Source organism: Capsicum annuum, chromosome 3, assembly GCF_002878395.1.
Source record: "Capsicum annuum cultivar UCD-10X-F1 chromosome 3, UCD10Xv1.1, whole genome shotgun sequence".
Classification (NCBI taxonomy): Eukaryota; Viridiplantae; Streptophyta; class Magnoliopsida; order Solanales; family Solanaceae; genus Capsicum; species Capsicum annuum.
Window position 1 is genome coordinate 230,720,836 of NC_061113.1, and position 24,245 is coordinate 230,745,080.

The 24,245-nt window shown below is 35.5% G+C and overlaps 2 protein-coding genes and 1 pseudogene across 2 annotated transcripts; 2 read left to right on the forward strand and 1 right to left on the reverse strand.

Annotated features, from left to right (window-relative positions):
* Positions 1 to 4,103: 4,103 nt before the first annotated feature.
* On the forward strand, positions 4,104 to 6,786 carry LOC107865042 (annotated as a pseudogene).
* A 2,157-nt stretch (positions 6,787 to 8,943) lies between these two features.
* On the reverse strand, positions 8,944 to 14,716 carry LOC107863094 (RNA-binding KH domain-containing protein RCF3). The gene is made up of 8 exons (XM_016708863.2): positions 13,478 to 14,716; positions 11,184 to 11,669; positions 10,704 to 10,949; positions 10,073 to 10,333; positions 9,810 to 9,889; positions 9,631 to 9,739; positions 9,413 to 9,539; positions 8,944 to 9,262 (listed from the first exon to the last, which is right to left on the reverse strand). Exons 1-8 carry the CDS (start codon positions 14,171 to 14,173, stop codon positions 9,243 to 9,245), a joined length of 2,025 nt encoding a protein of 674 aa, XP_016564349.2. The 5' UTR covers positions 14,174 to 14,716; the 3' UTR covers positions 8,944 to 9,242.
* Positions 14,717 to 15,306: 590 nt separating this feature from the next.
* Positions 15,307 to 17,457, forward strand: LOC107865041 (RNA-binding KH domain-containing protein RCF3-like). Its single transcript, XM_016711404.1, has 2 exons — positions 15,307 to 15,324; positions 17,074 to 17,457. Exons 1-2 carry the CDS (start codon positions 15,307 to 15,309, stop codon positions 17,455 to 17,457), a joined length of 402 nt encoding a protein of 133 aa, XP_016566890.1.
* The last annotated feature ends 6,788 nt before the right edge of the window (positions 17,458 to 24,245 follow it).

Consider the following 24,245-nt stretch of genomic DNA (forward strand, 5'->3'; position numbering starts at 1 on the left):
CTTTCAAACCGATGATACAACTCCCGAAAAGTGATATTTGCTCCATCACGTTCCCCTAGCCAGGTGTCGTCATCAGTTAAAAAAGCCTCTTTGATTATTTGATGGTCCCACACGGCAGGAACTAAAATGTTCTTATCAGGTTTTTCCTTTCTCTTGAAACACATTTCAATACTCTCATATCAAATTAACACTTCTTCAATGGTAGGAGTCAATTCCACATCCCCGAAGTGAAACACCATATTCTGATCATCCCAAAAAGTGGTAAGCACGTGGATCATTTCGGGCCAAGCATCTATTTCGATCAATGAAGGCAGGTATTCTATGTGTGTTCTAACAATTTTTCTTTCTTCTGCGCTCATATAGTCCCACCATAGTTTCAGGTAATCGTCGGTCTTAGTAACCATCTTGAACTTCTCGTGGGAATGTAATTGAGCTATACCTACACGAAAGCAAACAAAGATAAGCCTTCCCCCGTCCCCCAAAGGGTAATGGGTTGAATTAGACAAGCATATATTTCTTCAACACATAAATATGACTCGTCTGTAATTGACTCGGTGTCAATAGATGCAGGGCATGTTTTCTAATGAGCCCAATGCCCCACTCGGGTATTGGGTCATCCTAGGCTTATGACTGAAATAGGGTTTTGGTTTCGCTCTATCCTAGGTATCTAGAGTGGGTTTGAACACTGGTTCTCAAGCGGACAACTTAAGTTTGAAAATACAAACAGCCATCAGATGACTCACGTGCTAATAAACTGTTTGTATGTCCAACACATTTTGGGAATTGATCAATAGGGGCCGGGATACCCACGAAACCCCAAAACAGTTTAAATAATGTAGGAATATGCCATGAGATGCGATAATTGAACTTTACTGAATCAAAACACATAAATGCATAAACAACTAATCAAAAGACAAAAATGAAACGTTTGGTTAGAACCTAGTTAAAGATCCCCAGCAGAGTCACTATTTCTGTTTTGCGGAAATTTTGACTTATTAAGAGTCGCCATTTAATTTTGAAAAGGAATTAAGAAACCTTTAAAAGTTACTTCAAATGATTCAAAATAGAAAAATCGTTTAAGTTTTGAAGATTCTGAGTAAGTGGTTCCTATTAACGTTTTAGGAAGGTGTTAGGCACCTAAAACGTCCGCTAACTTGTGGTTATCCGGACTGTTTGAAAATCGTCTTTTGATTATCTTCGAAAAAGATTGATTTTGTCGAAAAGTGATTAATTTTTTTGAAAAGAAAATCGATTTTGGAAATATTTTGGTCTTTATGCAAAACTAGTTTTTTAGCGACTTGACTAAGGATTTAACTAGGTTCGCAAAGCACGTAAAACAAGTGAGCAAAAGGGAAAGAGAAAAGGGAAGAAGTAGTGATTTAGGCTTCTAAACCCAAACCGTCGACCCTGTCCTAATGTAGTTGGGTTTTTGACCCATTTTCACCTGTCCCAATCTAGTTTTCGAGCGTTTGGCTCGAATCTCGCTCCACCTGTATTAAATTTACAACTTTGACTTCGAGGCCTAAATGAATGAATAAATAAATAAACAAAATAAACAAAGACGACAATGCTTAAAAAATGAGACTTTGAATTTCTTAGCCGCTCCCAATGTAGGACTTTAATTTGTTTCCTTTCCTCCCGTCTTCTCGTATCCATACGCCAAACGATGGGCTTTTGGACCTTCTCTTGGGCATAGTTCAACGAGGTGGTTTACGCCTCCAAGGTAGATTCATGTAAAGCAAGAAAATAAAGAACATATTAATACATAATCAACTAAAGAGGCAAGAAAACATGAAGGAAATTTGTACATATTCACTACATAAGTAAAGAAACAGGGGTCCGAACAAATGATCGAAAAATAATTGGGAATGATAGGACACACATATCATCTCACATAATAGGTGCAATCAAGGTAGAAGAATTAAGGTAACTAACATGGGATCAATATAACGAAGGAAAAGGATACGGGGAACCTAATACCTAACCGATTGAGGACATATTATGACATAGATTTTTAATAATTTAAATTCGATTAGTGAATACCGAGATATGCTCATAAAGGCAAAACAGCAGCATGGACGACTAGCGGATTTCCAAGCAGTAACGGAAAGAGAAGTTGAATTAATTTCTAAACTAAAATTTAAGGGGATATCAACAGGGCTAGAGGAAAACAACCTATCGGAATGTAAATCGCGCTTTAATGAAATCCTTGCGGCATATAAAATCATAGGTTGATTAGGGCAGTTATTACGTGATAACCGAATAAAGCAAACAAAGACGGGAAAGCACTTGGGGATCCTGGATTCACCAAAAGGAGACACCGGTAGTAGACTCTCAAAAATGGAAGTAGATAATTGTAATGCTCTACTACACATCTCAACCTCGCTTTCGAGAGTAAAAGGGGCTATGACTTCATTCCTTCTTTCTTCCAAGAAAAATCATCGAGAATCTTTAGTCTAAACACAAATTGCATACATAATTTAACGACAGAATTGAAACATCCTTTTCGAACAGGCATACTCAAGTGTTTAGCAAATCAACAGGGCAACATCGCATTTATCATTCTAACAAAAGGAAAAATCCAACTGGATAAAAGTCTAAAGAAAGAACGGAAAATTAATTTCAAATTTTGATACCAAAATAGGCGTAACTATCAAATTAAAGCAGGGGAGGGGCAGGGGTATTGTTCTCACCTCCATCCTCTTTTCAATGAATTCTAAAATACGATATTTTTAACAATCAAAACGGTCATCATAGAATTATACGATTTCTGGTATGACTTTGGACATATCTCATTATTCCTTTTGGCATTGGAAAGCCAGAGGAGCTCTCGAGGCAGTCCTTCGGGTAGTGTTACCAGTTAAACAAAAAAAAACAATCTGAGACTGTCACACAGTAATGACAAATAAGTCAACACATCATTACGGTCCTCCCTCTAGTTTGAACGACATGGATATCGAGGGATCCTTAGACTTCCTAGGGCATTTTGGACCTTACTCATCATCCTCTTGACTTATGAGAAACCAAAGACTCTTGAGAGGTAACTCTACCAGCAACATGCCAGCTTGACAACTACGATACTATCCAGTAATAATGACAGTTGAAATACCTTTACATATCAATTACGAATAGATCAACACATGGCTAGAGCCATGGAATACAATCAAAGCTACAAACTTTCCGGCCATTGCCACCAGCAGTACACAAAATAGGAGCATTAGCACGATCAATAATTTCTCGAATATATGGCAAATCATGAATTCAAATTAAAGACAACGAAAACCATATATCATACAATCAATATAGCTTTCGCTAGAACCTATGGCCTATAAGGCCTCTATAGCAGCTAATTCCCAGCACAGAAGATTATCACAAATATCGTTATATCTACAGAATGGTGAGATGAAGCATAACATAGATAGAACTCAAATGGAATGGGATATTACCTATTCGGGAGCAGCAAAACAGGACAACGAGCTCCATTTAGAATTGCAACCACCGAAAACTTCTTCACCGTCACCCAAAACTCTAATTTAGCCGATGAACAAAAACGGAATTGCTACTCAAGACTGCATTTTCTCAAGAATTTTCTTTCTTTTTATTTCTTCCTTCTCTCTCTTTCTTGTCTTTCCTCTCAAATTGTTCGAACCTAAGGCTTTTTTCCCCTTTTTCCAGACCTAAAATTTTCCTGCTCTAAAACAAAGAATGAAAGGCCTCTTATATAGAAGATGAATAGGGGTATTTTAGGGACTTTAGAAAATGGGAAATTTGTTGAAATTCAAATTCGAATCCTTCTACCGCTTGGATTTCATCAATAAAACATACCCAATTTTGGATTATCTCCAACGACTTTGATATGGGTTGTCCAATAGAAATTGGAGAAACGGAATCCTCCCTCCAACCAATGGAATTCACCAAAATAAGTACCAATTAGTACCATTATCCAGAGATTCGCGGAGTTGGACGTTGGATGAGACACCTGGACCTATTCTAGAAGCTTCTCGGATCTTCTTTGCGAGTCCATATGGGTTAGGGTCTACTCAAACGGAATTGGGTTGGCGTCGAACGACGGGTTAGAGCTGGATTTGAGTTGGTCATTTGCCATGGATGATGTTGCTGGTATTGAAATCGATTTCGGGTTGAGTATGATAGGTCGAATCGCAAAATTGACGAAGTTATCTTTGGAATTGTCGCAATATTGTTGTTGTTTTACTGATGAAGGAGCAGAAAAGGGTTCAACAAGGGGTTTGGGCCGGGTTAGCTGATTTATGGGCCTGGGGAGGGGGCTGAATGTTGTTGTTTGGTGGGCTAACTGAAATTAAAGGGAAAATGGTTTAAATTGGGTAAATTTTGGGCTGATTAAAGTTGTGGTTGAATAGGTTTGGACTATTTATCAAATAGCCTATTGGTAGGATTTGGTCAATTGTGTTTAAATTTTGACCTAATTGAAGATTAATCAGCCAATTGTGTTACAATCGTAGCCAAATCAACTTCAATTAACTCTAATTTAATAAATTGATCAAATTGAATCAAGATTTGAAATGAATTTAGTAACTAGTTTAAGCCCGAGCTTCTTTGATCCGATAAAATCAAATAGACATTTGTCCAAATAAACCATTTTTGAAGTAGATCATTTTCAAATCAAGATTTTAATTATTATATCTATTTTCAAAATAACCTTTAACTAAAAATCCGATATTCCATAGAATAAACATTTAAGTAATCAAATTGTATAATATCGCATAATTGATCACGACAATATATAATTGCTACTTAAAGTGACAAAATCACGTATAAATATACTTTTCAAAATCTTATTCGGATGGAATAAACATTTTGATTTTATTAAAACTTAAAGAAACTTAGGATTACATTTAGTCGTGGAGGGTAAAAATTAGGTGTCAACAGCACGTACATCACACAAGATGCACGGGTGGCACATGAGATACATGTGTGATGCACAAAAGCTAATTTTATTGAATATACTTGAAACTTCTAATTAAAATTTGACTTTAGGCCACCAAATTCGTTGAGTCAGCCCTATTTACTCACCAAGCAATTTAACTATAGCATTTAAAAATTAAAACGAGAATACATATTACTAAATCATAGTTAGGTGACGAATGAGTTTAAACACCGTTGTGCACAAGTTTTTACCTTATTGTTATAGACGAGATTATAAAATCATAAGACATAGAGAAATAAAATCAATGATCATGCACAATCTCAGTTTTCAGGAAAAGCTTTTAGTACCATCTTTTGTCCTCCTCTTGAAATATGGCAGGGTAGCAATATGTACCTCAATATTAGATTTATTTAGGCACAACACATGGATTGTAGATGTACAATTTATAAATTGAGTCAAATATAGAAAGATCTTTATGTATCATCCCAGGTTGATATTACAAATTAGCGAATAAATTGGTCAAATGTCTAATATTTTTTTATTGCAGATATTAGAAACATTAATACGAATACCTGTAAAGATGTTTGTTTAAGGAACTGTTCCTGTAAAGCTGCTCTATTTCGTAGTGGTTTAAACTCATCCACTGGAGACTGCTACCTACCATCCAAGATCTTTTCACTAGCGAATAATGAGATGAACAGGACACGGTATGATTTTCAGGCATTTATAAAAGAACAGGAACCTGAACCCGCAACTCATATTCCTAAAACATTTTTAAGTAGTGTTATACTGGGCTATATCATAGGATCTTCCATCTTAGGCATCATAATTGGAATTACAATTTTCATATTCTGGAGGAAGAGAGAGGCCAATGAAGAAGAGGAGGATTATCTAGATCATGTGCCAGAAATGCCGACTAGATCTTCTTACGATGATCTAAAGGTTGCAATGGAGAATTTTACTAAGAAGCTTGATGAGGGAGGATTTGGGTCGATTTTTTAAGGGTGCTTAGAAGATAGCACAAAGATTGCAGTGAAATGTCTTGATGGAATAGGACAAGCCAAAAAATCATTTTTAGCTGAGGTTGAAACTATTGGCAGCATACATCATATAAATTTGATGCAATTGATTGGGTTTTGTGTTGAGAAATCTCATAGGCTTTTAGTATACGAGTTCATGAGCAATGGATCACTAGAAAAATGGATCTACCATGAGAAACAAGAGCGAATTCTAGACTGGAACTGCAAAAAAAGATTATTCAAGATGTAGCCAAAGGATTAGCCTACATTCATGAAGAATGCATGGAAAAGATTTTGCATTTGGATATTAAACCACCAAACATACTCCTAGATGAGAAGCTCAACGCTAAACTCTCTGACTTTGGGCTTGCAAAGCTAATTCATCGGAATCAGAGCCAAGTCATGACCATAATGAGAGGTACTCCTGGTTATTTAGCTCCTGAATGGCTTAGTGGAGTTATAACAGAAAAGGTAGATGTTTACAGCTTTGGCATTGTGATCTTGGAAATTTTGAGGAGACGAAGACATTTTGAGGCATCAGAGACTGGAGAGGAAAGGATAATGTTGAACTTATTCAGGAAAAAAACAGAGAAGGGCAGTTGGTGGATCTTATTGATAAGCACGGTGAAGATATGCAGTTCTACAAAGAAGAAGTAATAAAGATGATGCAGATTGTGTTTACAAAGTGATTACACAAAGAGGCCATCAATGTCGATGGTGGTCAAGGCCATAGAGGGTGTGCTAGATGTTGAAAAGGATCTAGATTACAGCTTTAATCCACAAACTATTCATGCAATACCAAATATTAGTTTTGCAGATTCAACCCCTTTACTGCCTTCGGTCCTATCAGGTCCAAGGTGAGAAGGAAGTTTCCTAAATTTTTTGTTAATTTCTTATTTTTATTCTATTGCATCTTGCTTGCTGTTGTGTAAATTTCTTCTCCAATGTTCACAAAGTTATGATTGTTTTCTTCAATTTATTCATTGCAGTACTACTAATCAATTCATCATTGTGGATTTTTGATATGCTTGTTAGCATGATAATATATGTAACAGGAACAAGAAAGGTTTAAGTTAGAGCAGAGAGATCATTCTGAACCCAATACTTCAAAGGACTTAAAAGCAACATTTTTGAAATTCAATCTCGTCTATGATAATGCTTACATGCGCCCAATGTTTACTCCCCGGGCTAGCTCGACCATAAAGCTACTAAAGCAATGGCCTGAGGCCCCAATTTCTTGGAGGCCCCATTTTGTCTAAATATTTTTATCAACTGACAACATGATACATGTATAGCACACAAAATGCACATAAGATGCACGTAAATCGCACAAGATGCACGTAAATCGCACGAGATGCACGGATGGCACATGAGATACATGTGTGATGCATAAAAGCTAATTTTATTGAATATATTTGAAACCTCTGATTAAAATTTGGCTTTAGACCACCAAATTCATTGAGTCAACCCTGCTTTTTCGGCGCCACTAACAGTATTTATTACTAAAAGAAATACAAATTGATACTACTCCCTTCCATTGTGAAACATGTCAAAATTTGCTTTGGAAGAAAGAGAAAGAGATGTCATGTCGAAATTTATCCAATTCAGTTGGCTTTGGCAACCTCCACGAGACACAAGTCATCGAAAACATTTTTTAAAAATGAAAGATGACTTTTGGGCTGCTGAGGGATCGTTAGCTGATTTGGAGGTGAGTTATGCATGTATTAAATCTTGTATGAGTAATATCATGTTTGATTATTGATTAAGAGGTAAATAATTCATGTATAAAGTACAATATTTGATTTGCAATTTAGAAATCGTGTAACTAACACATATATAATTTACTAAAAATTACACAAATCCACAACTTAAGTTTCACTTATTACAAAAAATTCATCTCTCCAAACATATTACAAAAATCCCATTTTTCTCTAAAAATACATATACATAGCTTTCTATGTATATATCTGCCCTGTTATATATATGAATCGGCTTTGTTATGTATATGTCGGCCTTGTCATACTTGTGATGTATATGAATCGGGAAAGAAGGTAAAGTAATTAAAGAAGTGGAAGAGAGTGCAAATAATTCTAATAAGATTGAGATTTATGTTATTTTTACTATAATTTATGACGAAAGTCAGGTATGATTTTATGCATGATTGAACTCCCCCAAATACTAATACGTCCATCACTCTAACAGGCTAAAGTTCCATGAAACTCAACCCATCAGCTAAAACATGACAAGTTATTTTACACATTGACAACGAATGCTTTATTCGTGCTTGCAGAGTCGCATAGATGCAGAAATTCTTATGTGGGACAAGTGGTGACAAATGGGCAAGTTATGTCAAACTTGAGAACTCAAATTGCAGAGCGCTATATCTGAATAAAAAATCTTTTATTTATGTAAAACAAACAAACTCTTACCTATAATCCCAAGTTCGACCAACAAAATCCTAATGAATTTATTTCACAAAAAAAAAAAAAATGTACTTTGTAGAATAACATGAAAACAATTAGGAAATTACCATTTTCACTAATAATATAATGCTTACAGAGAGCAAAACAATGATCCTCTAGATGTCTTTTTACCTTCTCTGAAGCTGAATGTGTTACTTTGCTATTCAGGTCACGGGTTGATTATTGACCCATCAGCTGACCCAAAATGTAGATAGGTTAAGGGTTACAACCTGTTGGGTCAACTCAACCACGGGTCATAACCCAACCTGTAGAATCACCAGACGGGTTGGACAGGTTTAGGTTAGTTTTGCCACCCCTATGTGGGACAGATCGAAAAGCTAGGCGTCAAGTGGGAAAAGAGGGTTCAGAGCAGGAAGGCAAGAGTGGAGCAATTCTGGCAAAACAACCATTCCCACAGAACAAGTTCTGCAAGTCTGAAGCTCACAAATTATTGCATGAGCTATATATACATAAGATGGGATTGTCTCATCCTTTACTCCCCACTTCCTGCACATCATATAAAGACAAAAAACAAACAAATAGAGAAGGCATTTCCTTTTTGCAGAAAAATAAGCAGCAGCCCGAGCTTGCATAAAACACTTAAATTCCTGTACAGTGCAGGAGTGCTGACAGTACATTCTAAAATACAACACAACAATTTGACGGATATAACAGTATAAATAACATCAGCACCAAGTCTTAATATTATACATTCTTACTTGCCAGTGCCTTGCGCTGGCCTAGGATACCCTACTATAACGAATAATTGTAAGCAAGTCGGCCTACACAGGAAAAATTGCAAGACACCTCTCCAGGCTTGGAGCATTCCCCACCACACAAACTTGTCACAGCATTTCAAGGGCCATCTTCGAGGGCTGAAAAATAAAGCAAAGAATTAGATCACATAAGGCATCACCATACTATTCACTTTTCTGAAAAATAGTTGGTCTGTACTAGCATACTCTTTTTTCGTTCTCTAACTCCCAACTTCAGGGTTGAGCTGAACAGCGAATAAAGATACTTACTGCTTAAAATAAACCCTTGAAGCAGACTTTGAGCTCTCTCTGCTTGCTCCGGAGTGCCTGATATTTGTATGATCTTCTCCGTCACCTCGGGCCTATCCTCAATCAAATTAACATTTGCTCCTGATAACTGTCAGCGATAAAAATAATAAAATTGTGATACTTGCTTTAGCCAAAAGGATCCTGAAATAAAGTGGGTGCACTGAAGAAGCCAAACTGACCTCACTAATCTGAGCTAGCTTATTTCTTGATTTTGTTATCAGTTTGGGCGCTGCATGTGGAGGTATGACAACTTCCAATGTACTTCTAGTGACCAATGTTACATGCATTCTGGAAAAGAGAAATTTAGTTTTAAAGACAGCAAACTAACATGGCTTAAGGTAAAATGGAGAACAGTTACCTATTCAATCCACTCGGAGTATCTTCGCGACGCTCACTTTCATTTTGCTTGGCTATTTCACCGGCAGATGCCCCAGTTTCCTACAAAATAAACAGTTTTTAAGGGAATATAGAGAGGGGGTTATTGATCCCAGGCTATCCTGCTAACTTGAAATGTCTTTGAGACAACTATGGTTATTTGGAAAGCTAATTAGGACGTAACAGTATGGCTGGGATAAGAAAAATTAGACTCATCCGGAACAAACAAGAGAAGAAATAACTCACTTTAACTGGCTGTGCCATGGGTTTGGGTGGTGCATTTTGAAAGATTGAAGATGGAACATCATTCACACCGTAGTTTTGTTGAGAAGGAGATGTGTTATTGAAAGAATTTTTGTCTGCTCCAACAGTACTCTTAGTTGGGCTTGAAGCAGGTATTGCTGGCGAGGGTATATCCTTCTGAAAGAACTCCCGGTAAGTATAACTTCGAAGTCTCGATGTCACTTCAACAAGAGCTTCTCTAGCTGCTGTGATCTCTCCATCAATCTGGAGATTTGAAGAATTAAATTGCAGCAACAACAACATACTCAAGGTGGGAAAGAATTAATCCAGAAATAGCACAATTAGTCCAACAACTGGAGCCCAGTACTTCTCTAAACAATAATTTGAATTCTCTTAAACGCTCTTCTATACAACCAGGAATTTAGACTTAAGACACAGCCATTTAGGAAAATTAGTAGCAGCTGATAGAATTGCCGATACAAGATTCCCTTTATTGCACAATCTGTGCATCTTGCAAAAGGAATGCACTGCCCAATATGCACCACCTCTGGTACACATATCAACTAAAGAACATGAAAATCGAATTAGCTACATTGGTATCATCATATTAGAAGCTTAAAGAAAATTGACAGACCTGTACAATTTCATCAGTACTTGACAGACACGGTGGAAGTTCTTCCTTTGGTAGAATCTTGACAGTAGCACCAGCTAATTTCATGTCAGATAATGGTGCATCTCTTCCTCCCAAACATTCAACTTCATCTGTTTGCACAACTAAACGAGTTGTAATAATATATCCCTTCTCTGGAAGGAGATCAACAATGCGGGTTTGAATATGCAAAAGAGCTTCCTGAGCAGGAAACAGCTCATCATCTGGACCCTAAAAGACAGATGTAAACCAGATATCTTTCAGAAACTTCTAGGCACCATTCTGGAAGGATCATTTTATGAGGTCTATGCTTGATATAGTTTAACCAATTTCAGATATGAAGCTAAAAAAGAACAAAGCTAGTGGAATCCTATTCTAGCAAACAGCAAGCTGAAATTAAAACTTTCATGGTAAAAAACGGAAATAACTTACTGAGACCTGAACAAGAAAGAGAAGAGGAGGTACCTCATCAGAAGAAATGATTATGACCTGTTCGTCTGAGCTAGCAATGGGATTCAAAATCTTGACATCCACACCAATCTCATTTTGAAGCAAATCTATAATTCCATCTGATTCCCCAGCAACAGTATCGACCCTGTCAATTGGACAGAGAATTCGAAACACAAGATCCTCAACATACATGATCTGCCCATTATCATTGGTGGGAGCGATTCCAGACTCAATGGCATATCCAGATGAGGATGAAGAAAAGTTGTTGCTTCGACCACTGTTCATACCAGCAGGCATCCTTGATCCAAACGTTGACCCATTTTCAGACATCCTGCGAGCTGTATTGTTCATGTGGGGAATAAATTCGTCGTCAGGAGGGACGAACCGCTCAGGTGAATGTGGCCGACCAGGAAAGTGACCACGATCACGATGCTGGCTCTCCCTCAAGCGTGAGGAAATAATTTCCACAGCCTTTTTCACTGCAATTGTTTCCCCAACAACCTGCAAGCCAAAAAGTCTCAGGCATAACGCATAACCCTGATCTACTAATGATTGCTTTTTAAGAAGGCACTAATTATCCAATACAATACACCACATTAATACATTTGCTAGAAGCAAATCCAAAAAGCCTTATACCTAAATATCATGATTGATATGATTCAGAAAAACTCAGAATCATCAGGCACAAGAATATCAGCTTATAAATCAAAAGCAGCTGTGATTTAACATTATTTAATTAGAATCTCCTGTGTAATACAGCAGAAGAAAAATTTAAGAGAACATCCGAGAATCACCTTACACCTTACACCGGCAAATTATCAGAGCAACTATATAGAAAGGTAAAATAATCACAAGGACAGCATCCCTTTTAGACATTCAAATGACGGCAATGAGCTGCGTAAATGTAATAATGTCCATGTTCCTTTGAGTTTTTTCAAAATCATCACCTGGACTTACAAATCAACAACGTACCCAGTGCAATCCCACAAGTGGGGTCTGGGGAGGGTAGATGTATGTAAACCTTACCCCTACCTTTGTGAGGAAGAGAGGTTGTTCCGATAGACCCTCGGCTCAAAAGAAAAGTATCCGACACAAGATTGTAAGAAAAATAAGACAGCAAAATGCAACTAATACTAGACCAATGTCTACTTCAAAATTGAGTATGTGTGCGGTGTGTCATGTGCACTGCACTCCTGCTGATTTCTATCATCAGCTTGTTGCTATCCTTATGTGGCCTAAGTCATCATCACATTTTCGACCAAAACCGATTTTGAATAATTTGACCAAAATCATGTTACACCAAAAGTTGAGAACAAATGTACATCCATGTTCTTCATTATAAGATTATGTATCCCCTTCAGAACAAAAGAACAAACCAGAAAAAGACCTGAGACAAGGATACAGAGGGGGTGGGACTGGATCTTCAAAAGAAGCACAATCAGTTGCAAGAGAATCAGCTGAGTTGCTGCTTCATTACAGGGTTCAATGGTTCATTGAAGAGAGAGGTGTCTTAAGACAGAAAAAAAGAGAAGCGGAATTTGGATTTCTTGAGGACTCAATGTGGTTACCTAAAAATCACAAATCATTAATCACACAGCAGAAACATTTTCATCTAAATTACTGATCAACAAAAGAATCACAAATAAATAACCTCCCCATGAATTAACTGGTCCATATTTAGCATGTCAGAGACATAAGGGGATAATAAAATGCTATTCACACTTCTTGACAACACAACTGAACATAGAGAAGGGAGATGCACTACCAAGCAATATTGGGCTTAGACGAGCTTAAATGGAGTGACACGGACCATGAGGATTCATATAGCCAAGACCAACTTGCTTGGATTGAAGTGTAGGAGTAACCATTGCTATTTGTAGATACACAACTCAGGATAATCAGAAAAAAATTTGGGTTGTCATACGTAATTACAACCTCATCCCAATATTAACAAAACTCAGAATAATAAATGTAGGCGCTCAAAATTCACAGCTTAAAACATTAGCCATTCATAAAAGTATCATTAGTCATTCATTATTTAGCCATTGTGTTTCAAATCTCATCCGAACTCAGGTATATCAGTCTCATTGTCAAGTGAACAAGTGTTCTTTGTCTACTTAAGATACATGTTAACACTCCAACTTCTTATGCAATATCAGATGACTACTAGTCCAATGGTAGAATACTTTTTTAAAGTTTATCTTTGTCATTAGTTTCTCTCGTTCAGCAACTACATGTGTGCTTCAATTAACGGTATGGTTCTGGGTCACTTTATCAACAAGGATGTACAAAGTCACTGTATATGGTACCTGAACAATCTCCTCTGACATTGAAACGCAACGGGGCAAAGTGTGATCTCTGGGCAAAATTCTAATATGTGTCTTAGTCTCCATCCTCATTTGCTCAATAATTTTCCCTCCTTTCCCTAGCAAACATCCCACATGCATTCTAGACACCACCAACCTCGTCACAGCCCTATTATTCCCACTAACACCTCTCATCCTAAACTCCTCTTCCATTTCCATCCCACCACTATACCCTCCTCCTCCACCACCACCACCATCACTATCCAAAATTCTCTCGTGTATCAGTAACAGCGCCTCCTGAGCAGGCGAAAATGCAGGCATTCTACCATCCGGATCCCTCCGCCGCGTATCCGAAATCTCTATTATTCGCTCATCATCACCCGGAATCAGTTCATGCATGTTCACCCATGCCCCGGTATGCTGTCTAATAGCCTTAATTATACTCCCGGATTTCCCTATCACTCCACCCGCCTTAACATCGTAACACAGAATCCTATAACTAGTAGTCACCATCAGTGACGGGTCCTGCATTTTCCGCCCTCCTCCACCTCCTCCAGCAACCGGACGGCGGTGAGTCGGCGGCGGCGGATAATGATGATTCCCATGAGGGTTAGGGTTATACCTCTGTCTAGTTCTGGGTAAGTTGTCCGATTCATAATCCTGGTCATAATAGTACCTCTTAGATCTTGATCTGTCCATGTCTTTCGGGTCCAAATCACAAATCTCGCTATTAGATTAGGGTTTTCCTTGACAAACCCGCAGTCCTTTTCTACTTGAAAGTTCAAAAACCCTAGCAAATGCCATAACCAAAATTCCTCATCATAAATTTGTTCATCATTTTACTTACCATATACATTTTTTTCTTTTTGCTGCTAATTTAGTTGTTGTGTGTGTTTACTCTTTTGTTGTGCTGCTTTATATAATGGTGATAATATAATGGTGTTAATTGATTTCACTTGCTATAATCTGTTTGGGGGTTTGATTGAAGGAATATAGGGGGGAGTGGGACCCAGACGGTGGCCGTGTAACTCACTTTCGGTCCACCGCTTTAACGTCGTCGTTTTGCGTGATGGCAGAAGCTTCCTTCATTACTCGTAAGACTTTGGAGTCATACTCATATACTACTATGTTTTTAGGGTGGTTTATTGGAGAGTACATGTTCGTTGGAGTACAACTATTTTTCTTTATTTGGTGTTTGGTATTTTATACATTAAATTTTAATTAATTTAAATTTGTATTATGCAAGGTTATTTAAGGAAAGTATTTTAATTAAAAATTGAAGCAGCCTCATTTTTTTTTTTAACGGTAGGAATTATCTATTTGAGCAATAACGGTACCGTTATTGCTCCTTTATTTTAATTTGTTTAACTATTTTTTAAATTCAGTTTTTATATTTATAGGCTGTGATAAATGTGTGTTGAAAGTTTAAAATGGTGAGTTGGAATATCCTAGAGGAAATCTCGGTCATATTATCTTTTCAAAACAAAGGAAATTTCAAGAATTTAAAATTATTCATTTGGAATCCGTTGTTTCGATAGGATTAAAAAACACTTTTTAGCTTAAGTGATTTAAAGTTTAAAATAAGTGCTTATAAATTTTTAAAGTTTAAAATAAGTGTTTATAAATCAAGCAGAAGTATTTGAATAGAAGTGAAGGAAAAAGTTGTTCATGTGCTTGATAAGCAAGTAAAAAAATATTTTTTTGTTATCAAAATGACTTAAATGTCCTTAAAGTTGTCAATACCATAAATAAAGTGATTATTTGTAATTTTTTAATTTTAAAATAATTTTTTTGAGCAAATCTTAGATGTACTGACGAATTCAATGAAAATAATGGAGAAAGATGAAGAGGTAATCGGAGGGAAGAAATGAACAGAAGCGACAAAGAAAAAAATATATATATTTAAAGGCTACAAGTTCAGAATATTATTAGAATGGAGGAAAATATAAAGGATAAAAAGATAAATATTTTTATCAAATCTAAAAAAAAAATTAATCTAAAAATAAAAAGTTGGGGTTACCCACCTTCTCACATTTTTCTTTTTTTAATCAATTTTTTAGTTTTTTTAAGCACAATTTTTATTTTACCAAAAACATAAAAAAGCTTTAAAAAAAAATTAAAAACTGATTTGATCAGATTTTTTAATCTTATCCAAGCGAATTTTGACTAAGGAATAAAAATATTACTAGCATGATAACTTAAACAAAATTAGAGCACTAAGCAAAATTTTTAGTATGAAGATTTGAAGAATTTTATACTTGTAACTTCTATTTACAATTTGTATCTTAGATGAAATCATGTGTATTTACAATTCATTAATATATATATATATATATATATATAAAATCTCCATTTAAAATTTTGTGAAGTTTTTTCTTTGAACAAGCGCATTATTATAATTTACTAGTTTAAATGTATATGCCTCGTACGTGTAATCTTTGATTATTTAGACGATTTTATCTATTATTAATTTTTTTAATGAAGTGCAAAAAGTTCAAATCAATTCTCAAAGATCCTTCCCACGTTAATATAATAATGTAAACATAACATATATTTTATTATAAGCACATATATATTTTACCACCAAAAGTTTCAAGTGGTTAATGTATTGTTACTTTTGCGTATGTCATGTAATGCCTCTTTTTATTGATGCTGGACGCTATCAGGCTAAGAGAGGTCCATTGATTTGAACCATATTTATAGTACAATTATTTATTTATTTTTTATTTAAAATCTTTTCTTATTTTTAAAATTAAATCTTTAGAAAATCTTTAATTACTTGCTTAAAAATTTTAAAATTTGATACTTCTTATATTTTTTGCATTCTAACGCATTCATATTTATTTCTAAATTTTTCAAATCTTCTTAAAATCAACTTTAGTTGATTTAGAATTATTAAATTAATGAAAAAGATATTAATTGTCATTAATTTTGATGACTTCTAATAAAAAAAGATTTTACTATAAATATTTAATTAATTTTTAACTTTTAAATATTAAAAAATAGTGAAAAAATAATTTTGTTTGAAGTAAAGATTTTTAATAAAGGACAAAAAATTCAAACGATATTTTTTTAATATTGGATGGATCATATGGATGTGTACAACTTTTTCTCAAGTCATGTGCTCCTTTTATTTCAATTTGTTCGCTCCCCCTATTACAATTTGTTATGCATTTTTCAAGTCGCACCTTAAGGTTCAATCATTATATTCATGGGTTGCAACTAATACATGTTTGAAAATTTAATGTGGAGGAATTCCATTTGACCACCAACCTAGATATCTTTTGGAGGATGTGAATTTTTATTTTTTTATATTGTAAATCTAATCATCTATTAATGTGAAGGTCATCTTTTCACCTATAATTGTAATAATGTATTTGTACAGGTTAAATAAGAAATTAGGAAAGAATAGATTAATGGGATTAACATGTTAATTAGCATCTTATAGATGGACCCAAACCAATAGCCCTTTCCAATATCTCCCACTCACAAAAAAGGGAGTGCTTGAGTTTTGTCATGCTATTCAAAAGCTATCCTCCTTCTTAAGTTTTATTTCATCATTTGATGCTACTATGAGAATTTTGCTATAAATCTATCAGGAATCAGACAACTTACGCAGGACTAGACAGAGTTATAACCCTAACCCTCATAGGAATCATCATTATTCGCCAGCGACGCATCGTCGTCCGATTGCTGGAAGAGGTGATGGTGGCGGCGAAAAAAGAAAAGTGCAGGACTGTTCACTGATGATTACTACTACTAGTTATCGAATTTTGCGTTATGATGTTAAGGCAGTTAGTGTTGTAGGAAAATCGGGGAGTCTAATTAAGGCGATTAGACAGTATATTAATGGGGTATGGGTGAGCATGCATGAATTGATTCTGGGTGATAATGAACGTATCATCGAGATTTTGGATACGCGGATGAGGGATCTGAATGGTGGAATGTTGGCATTTTCGCACGGCTTTAAAATGCGTCACTAGAGAGTAAGGTTTGCTTACTTATATACCCCTAATCCACTAGTGATATTGTCCACTATTGGGTCTAGACCCGCACAACTTTAAAATGCATTACTAGGAAGTAAGGTTTGCTTACTTACATACCCAACATTCCTCCTGTGTTTTGCCGATATGGCACTCCTTATCCTAAATTGACGTGTACTAAGCGTTTTTCCCACCGAATGGGATTTGCCTACGTTGTGGTGTACTCAAGACTGATTGCCCACACATCTCTCCTGTATTTTGCCGATGTGGCACTCCTTATCCTAAGTTGAGGTGTACTCAGCGTTTTCTCCACCGAATGGGATTTACCTAAGTTGGGGTGTACTCAGGACTGAGGTTTACCCACACATCCCTCCTATATTTTGTCAATGTGGCACTCCTTATTGGGGGATACTCAGCTTAGGATACCATTCTTATCGGGATTTGTCTAAACTCAGTTTGAACTCTGGCCCACATCGACAGGGCTGACACAGGAGCGGCTCTGATACCATTCTTGTCATGACCCGAGCCGGAGCCCTGGCCGCGACGGACATCCCGAACCATTAGTTTAAACCCTGGCTCACATCGACAGGACTGACACAGAAGCAGCTCTGATACCATTCTTGTCACGACCCGAGCTGAAGCCCTGGCCGCGACGGTCATCCCGAACCATTAAGGCCCAAGAGACCCCGGTAACGGCCCAACCCTTAGTGATATTATCCGCTCTGGATCTAGACCCGCACGACTTTAAAATGCATCACTGGGAAGTAAAGCTTGCTTACTTATATACCCAACATCCCCATGTATTTTGTCGATGTGGGACTCCTTATCCTAAGTTAGGGCGTTACATATGTATACAAACATTCAAATAATAAGTGTATGCAAATCAAACTTATTTTGAATTTTAAGAAAACAATAAACATATAATGACATAATCATAAAGTTATCTAATATCTTTTCTAAATAAAGAAGATTTCAAAAATCTAAAATTACTCATTTAATCAAGGAATAAGTATATTAGTCGCATCACGACTCAACAAAATTAGGGATTTTAAATTAAATTTGTAATATAAAGTTTTAAATTCAACTGATGAAATTCATACTCACTTGTTATAGTAATTTGAATCGGTAAATACTAGTTAAAGAGACTTACCGATTTCTCCGTAGCGAAAGCAGATCTGTAGCAATCACGACTCGTATTATTGATTGCCAAAAATTTCCAGAATGCAGATGAACTCTCTTTGTCCACGACCTAGATATCCTATAAGGGGATGCTAAATGTTTTTCTCTATTGTAAACCTTAGCCGTCTATTAATATGAAAGATCATTTCTTTTTCTATATCCATAATGGTGTATTTATATATTATAAGTAGGGTTTACGAGGAGGATAAGCTAGTGGGCTAATTAACTTATGAGGAGGTAACTTATGAGGAGGACAAGCTAATGGGCTAATTAATACCCCATTTGAGCAAACCCAACCCAATATCACTTTTGTGTCATTATTTTGCAATAATAATTTTGTAAAATTATTTTTGTTACATGACCTCTTATTAGAAATCTCCGTCACCAAATTCAAATCAATCAATATTACTTGAATTAAAATAAAAAATCATATCATTAAAATAAATTCCGGCACAATTAATGAGTTTGATTTTATTTTAATAGTGTGGATTAAAATTTATTTTAATGAATATGATTTTTATTTTTTGATTTGAAGTGATATTGGTTGATATGAATTTGGTGACGTGGATCTCTAATAAGAGGCCACGTGGTAAAAATTATTTTACAAAAATTATTATTATAAAATAACTAGTTTAAGCACACGTGTTTCGCACATGTAACGTTTGATTATTTAAAATTAAACGATTTGGTCTATTTATTTTTAATGAAGTGCAAAAAGTTTAAATCACTTCTCAAAGATCCTTCAATTTACACTTTAATAAAATAATGTAAACATAATCTATATTTTATTGTAAGCACATATATATTTTGCCACCAGAAGTTTCAAGTGGTTAATGGAGCGTCACTTTTGCGTTTGTCATGTGGTACCTTTTTTCCTTGCTGCTAGAGACTAGAGAAAACTGAAGAAAAGGTGTCTTTTAAGTCTTGAATGAAGGAATGGTGACATTGACCAACTTAAAGGGCCAAACATCATTAGGAAACTTGATTAAGTTAATTATGGACTTGATTAATATTTTCAAAACTTTCTAATCTTTTCAAAAATACAAATCAACCCACAACCTTCTTTAATCCAAATCAACCAGTCTCTTTCCTCTCTCTCTAGACAGTTTCTTTCAACTCTCTCCCAACCAATAGTTCTGTAAAATTCTTCCTTCAATACCTGACGACTTCAACCTCCGACGAAAAATAGTCGGGCGAGTTTCCTTTCGACTTTCAACCGTCAATCGACGTGAAGACTTCTCCGGCGACAACAACTTCGAGTTCTTTGTCATCCCATTTTTTTCACAGGTAAAAAATTATAAAAAAAACAGAGGAACTTGAGCCAACTACTCTTCTAGTATTAAAATATGGACTAAATAAAATCTTAATTTCTGGTATTTCTTTTTTCTTGTTGTCGTACTATTGATTCGGATTTGTTAGTTCTTTTTGTTCATAGTTGATGTTCTTAGTGTGTGTGTGATGTGTTGGTGTTGCTAGGTTAATTTGTTGTTTGTCTTGGTAAAAATGGTGTTGCAACAGATGAAACATCTGATGCAACAGCTGCAGACATCTGATGCAACAGATGAAAACATCTGATGCAATAGATGAAAAAATCTGATGCAATAGATGAAAACATCTGATGCAGCAGATAAATAATCTAACAGATCATTCATCTATTGCGACAGGCGACTCTTCTATTTGGAAGAAATCTAAACAATATTGATCCAACAGATAACTCATTTTGCAACAGATGAGTGATATGTTTCAACAGTTCAGTGATCTATTTTTATTACCACCAACGGTTTACTCATCTATTGCAACAGGTCAGTTATATATTGTAACAGATAACATACCTGGTGCAACAAATCAGTGATCTATTTTTATTATTTCAACGGATTACTCATCCATTACAACAGGTCAGTTATATGTTACAATAGATAACATACCTGGTGCAACAGATTAGTAATCTGCTTTTATGGTTACCAACGAATTACTCACCCATTGCAACAGGTCAAATATATGTTGCAATAGATAACATACCTGGTGCAACAAATTAGTGATCTATTTTTATGGTTTCCAACGGATTACTTATCCATTGTAACAGGTTGGTTATATGTTGCAACAGATAAACTACTTGGTGCAACATATTAGTGATTTATTTTTATGGTTTCCAATGAATTACCCATTCGTAGCAACAGGTTGGTTATATGTTGCAACAGATAAACTACCTGGTGTAACAAATTAGTAATTTATTTTTATGGTTTCCAACGGTTTACTCATCCACTGCAACGGTTGGTTTTATGTTGCATCAGATAAAATACCCAGTGTAACAAATTAGTGATCTATTTTTTTTATTGTTTTCAATGATTTACTCATCCATTGCAACAGATAAACTACCTGGTGCAACAAATTAGTGATCTATTTTTATGATTTCCAACCGTTTACTCATCCTCGCAACAAGTTGGTTATATGTTACAACAGATTAACTACCTGGTACAACAGATTAGTGATCTATTTTTACTATTTCCAATGGATTACTCATCCTTGCAATAGGTTGGTTATATGTTGCAACAGATAAACTACCTGGTGTAACAGATTAGTGATCTATTTTTATAGTTTCCAACGGTTTACTCATCCGTTGCAACTGGTCGGTTATATATTGCATCAGATAAAATACCTGGCGCAACAGATTAGTGATCTATTTTTATTGTTTCCAACAGTTTACTCATCTGTTGCAACAGGTCGGTTATATGTTGCAACAGATAACATACCTGGTGCAACAGATGTGTGGTCTATTGGAACTGTTATTTTATCATTGTGCATGTTAGATTTACCGTTATCCTTTTTAATGATGTATTAATCAGTTAAAATCTATTTTATGTTCCTGTTAATTTAAGATAATATGGCTTTCAAAAGAAAAAAAATGAATCAAGTCCAAGTAAAGGAACAAGTACGACAGCTCGGCTACATTCACCACTCTATGAGCTTGCTTTACAAGCGTTATCTCAATCAGGAGTAGAAGATAATGAACACAAGGAGGAGGAATATCTCAAAAGAGATGATCCAAATGCTAATAGCCCTTCCATAGAAGATTTGGTCAAAACCGTCAGCATTGATCATTATCCTGTGAGAATACAGTACGATGGTGCCACAGATTTAATGGGTGATTTCGTGGTTAAGTCAGTCATGGGAAAATCTTTGGACTTCTTCAGAAAAATACTTCGAGAACAAAAACTGGATGTTTATTTCAGGGAAAGTTGCTTTGGGCAATATCTTGATTTGCCAGAGGACAACAATGCTGTTTCCAGATGAAAATGGTATACGATCTTCTCAAGCGTAGGTTTATGTATGAAAATAAAGACAAGATGGATGAGGTGTGGATAAATTATTATGGCATGCCTGTTTGTTTTGGTTGGAAGGAGTTTACCATAGTTACCGGACTAAAATGTTATCCTCTTTCTCCTTTTCAAGTTATATCTACTCTGACCCGAAAAAAGTACCCCGCACACTCAAAAAATAGAAAAGCAAAGCGAGTGATCGTGAGGACCTGGTGTCCATTGTTGGTCCAAGCTTCAAAAATAAAAATTTGATAGAAGCGTTGAAAGGTAAAGGACTCTCAAAGAAGCATAAGCAATCATTGTGCTTGATTTGGTTTGTACATAATATTGTTTGGGCGAGAGATGTTAACAACAACATAAGCCCTGATTTAATAAATCTCTTTGAGGATCTTGAGGTATTTAACAGCTATTTTTGGGGTTATGAAAGTTTCAAAATAACTATTCAATATTTGTTGACTCCGTTAACGCCAAAGACAGTCAACTTAAATGGCTTTCCATGGGCCTTCATGGTAAATATTTCTTTTATCATGATATGATTCATCATTTTTTTATTCAATAATGCTATTGATTTATTGGCGTTATATTATAGGCTTGGCCATTTGAAGCTATTCTTTATTTGAGACAACAAATGAACTACCAGGAAGAAGTTTCCTATCCAAGAATCTTGAGATGGTTGTCGGTCAACACCGATAAAAATGTAAAATTTCTTGATCTTTTCAATCCCCCCAAGGAAACAGTAAGTCCAATTCTAATCAAGTTTTTGTTTTAATTAATGATTATTTTAAATAATTTCATCATCATTCTAATATATGTACTGATTTATTTTAGATTGTCCATCCGTGGATTGTTCCAACCAACCAAGAGTTGAAGATGTCATTTTTCCTTACTTTACAGTTTGTGCAAACTTTATCGGACCTTAAGGTTGTTGATGGAATAAAAATGGAATTGTTTGGAGCAACAAACATCACAAGAAAAATAATTTTAGAGGGTGGGCTTATTGTTGTTGATGATGGTAGTCGCAGCAATGCTGCTGTTGGGGCTAATGATGCTCCTCTTGCCATTTTTGAAACAATAAGTCATTATGATTATGACCATACTGGTTGTACAGATTTTCTCTAGATTTGCCATATTTTAGAGAATGTTCTGCATGCAAATGTCAAGACTGCAAGGCGAAACGTGATGGAGTGATTAATGTTATTTATGCACTAACTGCTTCTGTAAAGGAAATGATATCTAAGAGGGGTGTCATTCTATCAAAGAGTATTTCATATTCATGCACTTTACTAGAGATCAAGGCGGCTAAGAGGAGAAGGAAAGATACTTCTAAGGCATCCTCAAGCATCGAAAAAAGTAAAATTGCAACGCCTCTGTCTTTATCTTGCACCAATGTTCAGTGTGCAAGGGCCACATGAGAGAAACATGAGCCGAAGAAGGTGAATATACATTATCTGTTCTAACAAACAAATAGGCACATATCTGTTTCAACAGATGATACATCTGCTGAAAATTATCAAATAAATATATACATCTATTGCAACTGTTGTCTAACCTGTTGCATTAGATGCGTTATTTATTGCAACAGATGAGTCTTATGTTGCAACAGATGGGTCATGTGTTCAAAATTATCGTACTGCTCTAATTTACCTATTCAAATTTATTCCAACAGATGATCCATCTATTGCAACATAAGGCTCATATGTTGTAATAGATGGACAATCTATTGTATATCTATAATTAGCATTGATAATTTTGGCTTTTCAGTTGGTTATCACAGTAGAAGCCACTACTGAAGAGCCTAATATCACAGTTGATAATCCATCAACTGCTTCCAAAGAAGAAGAAAAAATGGAGCCTGTCAATTTGGGAGAACGAAAGAATTACCCGTTTGAAGGGTTCAACATCTCGGACGAGGCTTCAAAAAAACTAACACAGTTGATCAACAACTATTCAGAATGGATTGCCGATGGATTGTTAAAGCATCATGCTGGCAGGTACATAAATTAATTTTTAAAGATATTGGTTTATACTATTCTTATTGTAAGAACGTGACATTAACATATATAAATCATCATGTAGAAAATAAAATGATGAACGCTACAAAGTGAACGAATCGAGTCTTAGTTTTGATATGTTCGATTTTGTTGTTGCACATCTCAAAATAAAGAATTGGTTCTATTTGATGTCACAACCCCAAACTTACTGGAATGATGCAGTTTAAATGTCATATATATTACTATTAATTAATACTTTATTTAATTGCATTTGCATATTAATTTTTATGTCACGTAATCC